The 12649-nt window shown below is 35.0% G+C and overlaps 1 protein-coding gene across 1 annotated transcript; it reads right to left on the reverse strand.

Moving 5' to 3' along the window:
* Nucleotides 1-4492: 4492 nt before the first annotated feature.
* On the reverse strand, nucleotides 4493-12479 carry LOC145737021 (threonylcarbamoyladenosine tRNA methylthiotransferase). Its single transcript, XM_081991597.1, has 11 exons — nucleotides 12363-12479; nucleotides 12084-12213; nucleotides 11006-11223; nucleotides 10806-10942; nucleotides 9258-9377; nucleotides 8990-9154; nucleotides 8665-8938; nucleotides 6637-6837; nucleotides 6507-6582; nucleotides 4655-4882; nucleotides 4493-4594 (listed from the first exon to the last, which is right to left on the reverse strand). The coding sequence occupies exons 1-11, from the start codon at nucleotides 12383-12385 to the stop codon at nucleotides 4529-4531; spliced, it is 1638 nt and encodes a 545-aa protein (XP_081847723.1). The 5' UTR covers nucleotides 12386-12479; the 3' UTR covers nucleotides 4493-4528.
* Nucleotides 12480-12649: the final 170 nt, after the last annotated feature.

Here is a 12649-nt window from a genome sequence, read left to right on the forward strand (position 1 = left end):
ACGGCAGATCTGGCAACATTGGCCAGATGTATTCGTTGTATGCTATAACAAGCATACAACTAACTAATAATATACAGTGTGTCCCAAATTGGTTCTACAGGTATATTGAGATCTCGGTAACCGTAAGATGCAGCCTGTGACGTTTTTCCAATTTTCCAGAAAACGAAGAAAGATAATTTAATTTGGAAACCGGAAAGAAGTTTGACATAAAATTCTCTAAAACTTTCCCCATTTAACCGACTCTGTAGCTCTCTTACAGTTACCGAGATCTTAATACATGTAGAACCAATTTGGGACGCACTGTATTTTAAGTAATTTTAACTGATAAGATTAATCAAGTATAAGCCTGAATGTTATGTACTAAAAATGTACTGTTTCCCAGATATTCAGTATGAGAAAATACAGCAAAATGATGAGTTTTAAAATGGTACACTCTGTATATTTTTACGTCACTAAATTCCGCTTTTTGTGGAGTGAAATCTGACAATTTTTCTCGAAACTATCGATTAGCACCCAATACTGGAAAACATCATATTTCACTTAACTTTCAGTGGGGGTGGGGGCGGCAGGGAATGGCAACAAAACAAATACGTGTTCAGGAGGCGGCAATAAAAATCCGAAGTCTATAATAACAGTTTGACGGGCCGCCGCCTCTCGATTTATAACCGTTTTAAAGCACGTTTCGGCCATGTTTCTTTTGCCACCCCTTTACCTGTTTTCAAGGGATGGAAAGGACACTTTTCGTTATTTGTTATGGTAACTTCAGTGCCAAACAATTAATATACTTTCCCATTCCAGAGTGTTTTTGACGTCATAATGACTGTAATTTGACAATTGGTCAAATTATGGTTTTGCCAAATTACAGTCATGGTGACGTCAAAAACGCTCTAAAAGCAGCCACAGTAAAATGGTTTCAATTCAACTATAATAGGCAAACATTCACTAAAATTGTGAAATTTTAACAAACCTGTATAAATAAACCGTAATTGTAATGTACAACATTACGTGAATGGGAAATTAGCTGGTAATTTTCACGGGATTAAATAATTGAGCGATCACCGGGCAGGAAAAGGGCGGGCAGGGGGTGGTAACCGCGCGTTTTAGGCCCTCGCAGACGTTAATAAAATCAAGTTAATTAAAATGCCTTTTCGAACCCCAAAAACCAATTAAACGTTAATCATTTTTTTAAAACAATAATCGACGCAAAAACAATTTAATATCCGAAACGAGAGAATGGAATTATTTAATTTTGGGTAATTTGCGCTATTGTGTGTATCGCAAACGGGGCCCAAATACATTGAAAATAACTAACGCAACAGATTAAATTAACATTTATTCTATTGTTGCAACCGATAATTCTAAAACAGACGATGATATACATGAATGTGCTAATAATCGTGCGGTATGTTCGTAAAGTACCATATTGAATATATCGTAGTTATATAAAAAATAGATATTTATCAGTTTGCAGGTACCTACAGACTTCCAATACATCTGGCAACACTGACATTCAATTCCGGAAAATTAAATTTATGGAAATTTTTCCAGAAAATTTATTAATCATATTATTCCGGTAATTTTCTGGAAAATTCAAAAATAATTTGTTTTTTACATTTTTGTACTATTAACTTGAAAGTATTTTGGGCAGTTGAGGTTAATTTTGAAAATAAAAAATATTCTGAACAAAAACAGTTCTTGAAAATTCTAGTTTTTAATTTTTCAGGCATCCCATCGAGGTGCATTTGTGGTAAATATTTCTAACCTGAAAAGTTTCTGAAATATTGAGCAAAAACTGCAAAAAACGTGAGTCAACTTTGACGCCCTCTAGCGGCTGAACGGGGCAACCTAGCCGTGCCCGCTCAACGTCACGTGATAGCCCCCTTTTATTAGCTTTCTTTTATTATACGGTGGTTTTATACAGGGTGTTTCAAATAAATGAGTTACGGGCGATTATCTGGAAAAGTGCACAAAAATTTAATCTAAATTTGGGATTTTTTGGGCCTACCATACTAACGGCGACCATTTTGGATTTTCTTCAATCAAAGTGATTTTTTTAACTAACATGAACCTGGGGAACACAAATCTGACATCCATTTTGCTCTAACTGGCACCGTTTCGGAGATGACCTTGAAATTATGTCAATTTTGACACTTTAGGGCGTGGCACCTTTGCAAAATGACATTTTGACAAATGGCACTTTACGTCATTTTTGTACTATTAACCTGAAGGTATCTGAGCAGTTGAGGTTAAATTTGAAAATAAAAAATTTCCTGAAAAAAATCAGAAGGTATCACCCTTGAAAATTCTTGACAATTCTAGTTTTTAATTTTTCAATGTCAAACGGTGCATGGTACCAAAAAAGTGTATAGAAGGTAAAAGTGACATCCCATCGAGGTGCATTTGTGATAAATATTTCAGACCTCTAACCTGCAAAGTTTCTGAGATATTGAGCAAAAACTGCAAAAAGCGAGAGTCCAATTTGACGCCCTCTAGCGGCTAAACGGGGCAACTTAGCCAGGCCCGATCAACGTCACGTGATAGGCCCGTTTACTAGCTTTCTTTTGTTATACGGTGGTTTTATACAGGGTCTTTCAAATAAGCGAGTTATGGACGATTTTCCGGAAAAGTGCACCAAAATTTCGCTCAAATTGGAAATTTCTGCTTTCGAGGAGGGTGGTCAGAGTAAGGCTGCTAGAGCAAAAACAATTGAATATCGATACAAACATTTTACATCAAGTAGACCTAGAATTTGACGTAGATTCCAAAAATCGAATAAAAAATTATAAGTTTGGTTTGTTGCTCAAATTTGGGACACCCCCTGTATTAATATGGTAGCTAGCCAGTTTTGACGTTAGTAACAGTTGGCACGTGATTGTAGAACACTACTTAGCTAGACGGTCACGTGACAATTGTCAAAATAACTGTCATAAATCTCAAAAACCCGTTTTATATCAAATACTGCAAGATAACGTTTCTAAATCCTGTTTTTTGCAACTTTAGAACATAATTTGACAGTTTTGACATTAGTAACAGTTGTCACGTGATTGTAAAATACTATTTAGCTAGACGGTCACGTGACAATTGTCAAAATAACTGTCATAAATCTCAAAAACCCGTTTTATATCAAATACTGCAAGAAAGCGTTTCTAAACCCTGTTTGTTGCAACTCTAGAACATAATTTTACAGTTTTGGCGTTAGTAACAGTTGGCACGTGATTGTAGAACACTACTTAGCTAGACGGTCACGTGACAATTGTCAAAATAACTGTCATAAATCTCAAAAACCCGTTTTATATCAAATACTGCAAGATAACGTTTCTAAATCCTGTTTTTTGCAACTTTAGAGCATAGCTAAATGTGATCTAGGAATAAAGTATAATATGCAAATATCTACAAGATTCATATTTGGTATTTATTTGGCAAAACAAAAAAAATCAATCGAAAAGTGTTGACTTTTTCTATTTCTCATTATTATGGTTTCTTTTGTTAATAAGGTTGGAATTTGTTTTTGCCAAATTACTGCACTAATGCAATTTTCCCAAAAGTAGAAAACCCTATGAGGAGTTTACTAGTGTTCGCGCTGAAGGATTGTAGTGGGAGAAGAGGGCGGAGCCTAGTAAACCTATAAATACATTCAGTCGATTGCACGTTAAGCCAGTTGTTGTCGCGCAACCGAAATAACCAAAACTGTAGCTTATAGATTCAAATTTCCAATGTAATTACCGGCACGATAGGAAAATCGGCTTACAACTCCATTCCAGGAAAATTCCTTACGCATTCAAAGAAGGAAATTGCCAATTACTTTCGATAAACAGCTTTTATGTCCGGTTTCCTTTTAAATCGAAAAATATGCTAAACTGATTATCGGAGGTTTTGCTACTTTAAAAACAGAAAAACAGTCCGAGGAATTTATCCAGAATTTCAGAAGAGTTTCGTGTCAATTAAAAAGGGAGGGAGATTTAGACAATGTTGCCAGAGGCCAAAAATTGCGGTTTGCCTCGGTTCACAATCGCCCGAGTTAATTAACGTTTTCGTTCTCCCCCTCGGTTTGTTTACGCTTTATACCTCTAAAAACATGATTTCTTGACAGTTGACAAAAAAACTTTAAAAATAAAATGACAGCTGTCAAGATCTGCAAAAAGGCTTCAATTGGTCTTGGCTGGAAGTTATATCAATTTGGACTACCCTGGAAAAAATATACTCAGTGCAACATCGGCTATATTATGTCAAATTGTGACGTAACTTTGGCAGTTGAGTTAAAAGACAATTAAATAAGCTACAATTTGTTCAAAACTAGACTTAACTGTCAAAATAACAGAATTACGAGCTGTTAAAATAGACAAAGCATTTATTGTAAAATTGTGACAGTTGACACTATACATAACTTTGACAGTTTTGACGTAGAAAACAATTGTCACGTGACACGTGATATACAATTTTTTTTTCAAGTAATTTTTGAAATAAAAATGGTGTAAAGGTAATAAAACATAACTAACTTTACAGGCATTTATTAATCATTTTAAATGCATCAAATTAAAGCCCAAATAACCCTAAAAACAATGCTTACGACAACCAGAAATAACGGCAACCAAAACTGGAAAAAAACCATAAATTTTCAGTCAAATATTGGGGAAAACAGCCACTTTTCACTTACTTTCTGGTCGTTTTTACTAATTTTCAATCCAGAGACCGCACCTTTTTCCAAAGGTTGCACCAATCCGGGCATTACCACCTCGTTCAAAGGCTTACCAAGCATGGAAAACTTGGTGGCGCTAGTTATTCGGACCTTAGCCAGTTTTCCCATTAGTTCGCTGTTCATTGGTAGCAGCACTTGTTCGTAGAATCGATTATGACCCACGTAATGTTTTTTATCGTGAGAGATCTGGTAAAATTGACAATTTTAGCTTGGTAATTCATTGAATTACATTTTTGTGACACCCTGTGCAAGTTTGACCACTGTAAATTAGAACTATGTTTTGCGTGAAAAAACAGGGTTGTTCATCTAAATTGCACAAAACAATTAATACTTCTACGATGTCTTAGATTGGTGGCTATGTAATTTAATTGGGACACCCTGTATGGTTTAAAAACTATTCTAGAAGCTTTCAGACAGTTTTGAAAGCTTCTAAATTGTTCTGAAAATGTTATGAGGGTTCTAGAATGTTCTAGAAGCTTTTGGAACTTTCTGAAGGTCTCTAGCTAGTTCTGAGAGCTTTTAGATTGTTCTAGAAGCTTCTAAAAGTTTTTGAAAGTTTATGGAAGCTTCTAGATAGTTTTGAAAGTCTTCAAATTGTTCTGGAAGCGTTTGGAGCTTTCAAGATTGTTCAATAAATTTTTGGACTTTCTAGAAGATTCTAACCAGTTTTGGAATGTTTTAAAATTGTTCTTGAAGCTTTTTGAGATTTTTAGATTATTCTAGAAGCTTTTTAGAGCTTCAGAAGGTTTATGGAAGCTCCTAGATAGTTTTGAAGGCTTCTAGATTGTTCTAGAAACTTTTGGGAGTTTCAAGATGATTACAAAAGCTGCTAGACAGTTTCGAAAGCTTCTAGATTGTTCTGGAAGCACTTGAAGGCTTCCAGGTCTTTGTAGAAGCTTCTGAAAGCCTCTAGATAGTTCTAAAAGCTTTCAGATTATTCTCGAAGCTTTTGAAGGTTCCTAGATTGTTCTAGAAGTATTTGGGAGTTTCAAGATGTTTATAGAAGCTGCTAAACAGTTTTGAAAGCTTCTAGATTGTTCTGGAAGCACTTCAAGGCTCCTAGATCATTGTAGAAGCTTTTGAAAGTTTCTGAAAGCCTCTAGATAGTTCTAAAAGCTTTCAGACTGTTCTGGAAGATTTTGAAGGTTCCTAGATTGTTCTAGAAGCTTTTGGGAGTTTCAAGATGTTTATAGAAGCTGCTAGACAGTTTTGAAAGCTTATAGATTGTTCTGGAAGCACTTGAAGGTTTATAGATCTTTGTAGAAGCTTTTCAAAGTTTCTGAAAGCCTCTAGACAGTTCTAAAAGCTTTAAGATTGTTCTGGAAGCGTTTGAAGGTGCCTAGTTTGTTCTAAAAGCTTTTGAGAGTTTCAAGATGTTTATAGAAGCTGCTAGACAAGTGTGAAAGCTTTCAGATTGTGTTGGAAGCTTTTGGAGGTTTCTAGATTCTTTTAGAAGCTTTTTGGTGCTTCTCAAAGATGCTGGACACTATATTCTTCCACTATAGTCTAGTTCGATAATTTATTTTAATAAAATTTGATTGTTTTATAGGAATGCTAAAATCGACATAAGAATTGTTTAGAATATTGAAATTTTAATTTGTTTTATGTTTAAAAATGCTGAAATCTAGGCTAGAGTAATTACTTTGATGAAATTGACACTGATTGCTTAGAATATGAGGAAATTGACGCTAAAGAACGATGAAATTGAAAATTGCCTAAAATACTTTTTAATTGCTCTAGATACGCTGAAATCGATTCTTAAATTAAGGCTAAAAATCTTTGAAAAACTTGATTTTTCAAATCAGTTTACCTCAGTTACTAGAACATCCTGTATTTCCCCCACTTTATGGCCGTACGGTTCGTAGCTGTAAAACAAGTCAGTCAACCTGGAAAAAAAAAACATGTAAAAATGGAATTTCGAAGCAAACAATGAAGCAAACCGTTTGGTTCTCTTCTTCACCGCTTGCGGATCAATCCGAGCCATCAAAGCGGCCGGAGTACCCGGTCTAGGGAAGAACTGATTGATAAACAAACTAGGAAACTTGTATTTTTCGCACAACGTCATCGTTTCCTCAAAATTTTCGTCAGTTTCGGTGGGAAAGCCGCAAATTATGTCGGTAGCGATGGTCATTCCGGGCACCCTAAAACCACCATTTTAGCACCACAATTGAACGAATTAACACCAAACCGAGGGGCATTATGGTGTACAAATTTTAGGAATTAACGGGCATTACTGGAGGAACATTGGTATTTTGAAAACATCTAAATTCAAATTTAAACATAAATAAAGTTTGGTAATTTCAATGAATTTCGTTGGAATACAATAAAAAATGATGAATTTTGTAATTTTACTTTTAAAAATTTTCACGTTCTCTAGCGTCAAAACCGTACCCCTAACCCATCATCTTTTTTACGTCAATAGAAAGCTTATTTCATTGGCTATACATTGACATATAAAAGTTTATACAAAATGTGGCAAATAAGCTAGTTATTGGTCAATTATGACACCCTCTAGCGGCCGAACTGTCTAACCTATCCATTCAAATTGGGAGACTGTTAGAAAGCTCATTTCATTGGCTATCCATTGACGTATAAAACACTACTAAAAATGGTGCAAATAAACGAGTTATTCAAGATTGAACAAAAGGATGCACGGAAAAAGTCATAAAAAAATAGTTCACTTTGTGAACCGTCTAACCTATCAATCCATGTTAAGAACTTTTTAGAAAGGTCATTCCATTAGCTCTCCATTGACGTATGAAACTCTAGCAAAAATAGTGCAATTAAACGGGATTTTGAATATTAAACAAAAGGATACACCAAAAAAATTGGTCAAAGTTTTTGCCACGTCTTTCTATACCTCTAAACCTAAACTTGTTATTAGTGCAAATTTGACGCCCTCTGGCGGCCAAACCGTACTACTTTCTCCAAGCTTCTCTAAAGCTCATTTTATTGGCTATCCATAGACGTATAAAAATCTATACAAAGTATCGCAAATAAGCGAGTTCTTTAAGGTTAAATGAGTTGGTGCACTAAAAATTTTAGGATAATTGCTAGTGCATATTTGACACCCTCTAGCGGCCAAACCATATCACTGACAAACCAACTTTTATACGTCAATGGAAAGCTCATTTTATTGGCTATCCATAGACGTATAAAAGTCAATACAAAGTATCGCAAATAAGCTAGTTATTTAAGGCTAAATGAGTTGGTACACTACAAATTTTAGGATAATTGCTAGTGCATATTTGACACCCTCTAGCGGCCAAACCAGATCACTGACAAACCAACTTTTATACGTCAATGGAAAGCTCATTTTATTGGCTATCCAACGGGTTGTTTGATAATAAAGACAGTTTTGATTGAATTTGACAGCTACTACTTTAACCTTCAATAACTCGATTATTTTGACAGTTACAGGGTGGTGCAATGGATCAATTTAAAGCATACGTTTTTCAAATAAGTGACTTAATACAAACTTACCTTAATTTTGAACAGAGAATCAGAGAACGTGCTTTTTTAGGACTGTTGTCTTGAGCTCTTTTTTTGACCATCCTGTATGATATAGTTTATCGATTTCTTCACCCACTTTTAGAACAAACCTGTATAAGACGACAAAACACAAAAACCAAGAAAAACACGTTTCCTGATGTGCATAAATTAAAATTATTGTTTTGGAGACTGGAAATATTAAATTTCACATAAAACGGTAAATATCTCAGAAACTGATACAGAAAAGTGTACGACATTAATACATGAAATATGTCTAGAATTTGAGGTAGAATCCAAAAAATGCAATAAGTATACAAAAGGTGTCCCATTTAAACTAAGCAACAGTTGATATCTACTTCGGGTTAAATCGTTGCACGCATATTTTCTTATTAAAAAAGTAGGTTAGGTTAGTTATTGGAAGTTATTAGGAATTACTGGGCATTACAAGGAATTATTGTACAAAATTGTAAACCAACCTGTCTTGCAGAAAATTGACTACGTGCTCGAAATCTGCCCGACAATATTCACGTTTCATGTCGGCCAACACTTGATCACTCCCGCTTTGCACCGGCACGTGCAAGAAACTGTAAACCCTTGGATGGAGCATTATTTGGGCCACTTGGTCCAAATGCTCCAGGATATAGGGTGGATTCGTCATTCCCAGTCTGAGACGACAACCTTCCGGGATAACCTCAACCAATTGCCATAACAGTTCAGGCAGTGAGGAACCAATGTCACGCCCGTAAGTCCCTGAATAAATTCAGTGTAAACTGTGCAATTTTTTTTGGTTATTTGAGCCACCTGTATCTTCTGAGGTGAGCCAGATTTCCACCACGCCTTCCTCAAAAGCCTGTTTGGCTCTGGCGACTATTTCTTCCGGGGGATAACTGCCTAAATCACCACGCGCATGCTTGGTTTTGCAGTAAGTGCACTGGTTCAAACAACCCGTATTTATCGCAATTATTTCTGGTGGTTTTAATAATCAAATGAGAATTTTCGTCCGTTAATTAATCAAGTATTCAGTTTTCATAATTTCACCCTTAAATCCAACACTCTGTATAAAACTCACCGATTAACGGGTTCCGTCTAACTTTCGGCAGTAACAATGAAGCCCCACCTTGCTTTTTACCATTTTCCTTTTTAGTCCCCAACAGTTTTACTGTGTTGCCCTTTAAGGTTTCCTCCACAACTATGCAACCCAAAAAACACTACAGCATTTCAAAACTGCATATAATTGACATTTTACCTGTCTTAAATGACGTCATATTTTAGCATCTTTCTTTCTCTCATATAAAACAGGTGAAATGGAAGAGAATGTCGGTTAGACAAACCAAAATATCTATTATAAACACATTTCTAATGGCACACAAAGAGAAATTGAATTAATACAATGTAGATGGTAGAAATTTTGTTTGACATGTACTCGACCTGTCATTAAAGTGTCAACTGTCAAAATGCACCCCATGGAACTATAAATCTGTAAAACGCACTGGGAAAACCTGAAACTTAGTTCAAAGTAGTTTAACATCCCTTTACACCTCAATGAGTCAGGTTTTGATAGTTTCTAAAGTAAAACCGTCTGTTTGGCATCTAGCCTGTTTGACATGATACTGTTTTAACTGTCAAAATCCATTTCATGAAGATATAAAACTGTAAAACACACTTGAAAGACCGAAAAGTTAGTTCAAAGAATTTTTATGTTTTTACACCTCTATGAGTAAAGTTTTGACAATTTCTAGAGTAAAACTGTCTACTTTACACGTACTTTATCATTAAAGTATCAATAATAGTAAAAATGTTGTCTATGGAGGTATTAAACTATAAATAACACTTGAAAAACAGAAACTCAGTTCACAATCATTTAATAATACTTAATAGCTCCATGAGTGTGGTTTTGAATGTTTCTAAATTAAAACTGGGTGATCTGAAATGCACTCTATCTGTTGTTAATCAGTCAACTGTCAAAATCCACTCCATGAAGCTATAAAACTATAAAACACGCTTGTAAGGCAGAAAACTCAGTTTAAGGTTATTTAACAGTATTTAATACCTCCATGGGTGTGGTTTTGACTGTTTTTAAATTAAGACTGTGTATATGGCCTACAGTCAAGGTACTTTAGGGGTTATCTGAATTACGGCACTAAGCAAAATTCAACCCCCTCCATCTCAGTTTATGGGGCAAAATTAAGGAAAAAACTTAAAGAGGAAAATTGTAGGAAATTCAATTATCTAGCATAATCTAAGAAACACATTTTGCTCTAAATAAGCCTGGAATGGAACAATATTAGGAAATAAACTTTAAAGGCAATTAAATACCTGAATTATTACTAAAGAAACTTCAACCCCCTGTAACTCGTTTATTTGGTCAAATTGAAAAAAACGTTAGAAGATGAAAGTTGTAGGAAATTTCATACTTTATCAAAACTGTAGAAGGTCATTTTGCCCTAAAAGTCCCCAGAAGGGAGATATTTGAATGAGAATGTATAATAGTCAACAGTTTGTCCAGTAAGAAAATTTCAACATCAATTCCAATTTTTCCAAAGCATTTGTAAGTGTTTTTCACTTGACGTCATTTAAAATAAGTAAAATTTTCACTTTAAACATAATAGTTACATACCTTCAACCACTCTATCAATTTGCTGCACTCCTATTATACTGTAGCCTTGTACAAAGGAGGATTTTGGGGCACCTTGAGGCACACAACCCGCCAATACCACGTGTTTTCCCAGTTTTTTCGCCGACTCAATTTCATTCCTAGTCAATTGTTACGTCACGGTATTTTACTGTGATTTTTGCCGTATATGAATAATAACCCACCTGAAATGATCTTCTGCCGGATTTTTGACTGTACAACTGTTCAACAGCCACAAATCCGCTTTGGCGCGATCATCAGTGAGATTATAACCGTAGGCGCTCAATTGTCCCGCCATGTATTCCGAATCGGAACTGTTGTGGGCGCAGCCCCATGTTTTTACGTACACATTTTGTACACCTGGTATATTTTCGCCCAGTGGTTCAGGCAAATTTTTTTCCTCCTTAATTCAAGAAGTAATATAAGAACAAACTCAAACAATATTTCTCTGATGTCACATGTTGAATTTAACAACTTAATCCTATTATAGGGAGCTGAGCAAATATGACATCATGTTAATATTACTTTCACTACTGGACAATAATTCTAATAGTAGACTAATGAAAAGTATCAAGTGATTTTTGCTAGTTTTTGTTTTTTTAGACACCATCAGACTCCAACAATGTTGCCAAGATTGTCAAGAAAGTAATAACTAAATCACAAATTTCCCACTTAAATTCAGAATAACAATGAAACACTAAATGTGAAGCATTAATTTGAAATTAACACCATCAAAATATAGGAGATAAGCTTATTTAACACTATATCAGGCAACATTGCTGTAACTGATGTTAAAACAACTACAATGAAGCCAAAAGTCTGAATGAATTGAATTTAGCAACATTAGCCACTTGGCAACACTGATCTAATAGATAAGAAGAACTGTTTTAAGTTCTTCTCTTAAGTGAATGGTAAAAATGTACTGAAATACAGACAAGAGTTGGTTTTATGATTTTCAGATTAATTGCTTGTTCTGTGGTGTGTTTTCCTTAAAATAAGCATTTTTTAAGTCTGTAAAGCATTTGCAGACTGAAACTACTAAAATGACTGAATATAGTGAAGCTGAAGGAAATGTTTTAGAGACTGCATACTCTTTGAAGAAGGCTTTTTCTACACTAGAAACCCTTCAAAAGTGAAACAACACTAAGACTGTCTAGCAAGCAATGTTTGCCGGTGCAATACAACTCAAAGACAAGCAACTTGATTTTGTACGTCTACTTGGCAATATTTAATGAAATAGAGCCCCTTAACTAACAAACTTACATGTTTTTTACGTGCTTTAACCTTAATAGCTTTTCGTGTACTGTACCGCTCTTTGGGGGTGATATCTTGGGCTGAAATCAGATCCTCGATATCCTCAATGATTTCGTTGCACGGAGGCTCCAAACTGGACCTGAAATAACAAAATTTTCATCCTATTTTTGCACTTTTTATCCCTAAAATTGGAAAAAAGTTTAAATCCTTGTATGGTGTCTCATTAACAATTTCAGCTAATCATACAATTGGAGGATGGTGAAATAGGTTAAAAAGAATGTGTTTTACCCGGAATTTCCGACAAAATCCATAATTTTCTGTAAATAAAGGTGTTTTTAGTAGTTTTATTAAATGGTACAAAATAACTAAATAGATTCATAACCTCAAAATGTCACTGTCACGTTGTGCGGTATGGACAGTTGCCGAAATGCCAGGTAGGGAGGCAGTGCGTGACGTCATAGTGGATGCTCGCATGAACTGTTGCAGCTTCATGGCACCTATTTTGACAATTCTCTCTATATTTATTTAAGCAGTATTTAATCTATAGCACTCTGTATAATACATTGTAACACCTA

This window comes from Ips typographus, linkage group LG13 (assembly GCF_016097725.1).
Source record: "Ips typographus isolate SLU linkage group LG13, UJ_Ityp_2.0, whole genome shotgun sequence".
In the NCBI taxonomy this organism is placed as follows: Eukaryota; Metazoa; Arthropoda; class Insecta; order Coleoptera; family Curculionidae; genus Ips; species Ips typographus.

Excerpts from the sequence above, each read along its gene's own strand:
- LOC145737021 (XM_081991597.1), bottom strand. The coding sequence starts at position 12,385 with ATGGATTTTGTCGGAAATTCCGG. Across the intron at positions 9,378-10,805 it reads AATTGATAGAGTGGTTGAAG|TTGTGGAGGAAACCTTAAAG; the intron begins GTATGTAACTAT and ends TGGGTTGCATAG. Across the intron at positions 9,155-9,257 it reads TAGACGGAACCCGTTAATCG|AAATAATTGCGATAAATACG; the intron begins GTGAGTTTTATA and ends TAAAACCACCAG.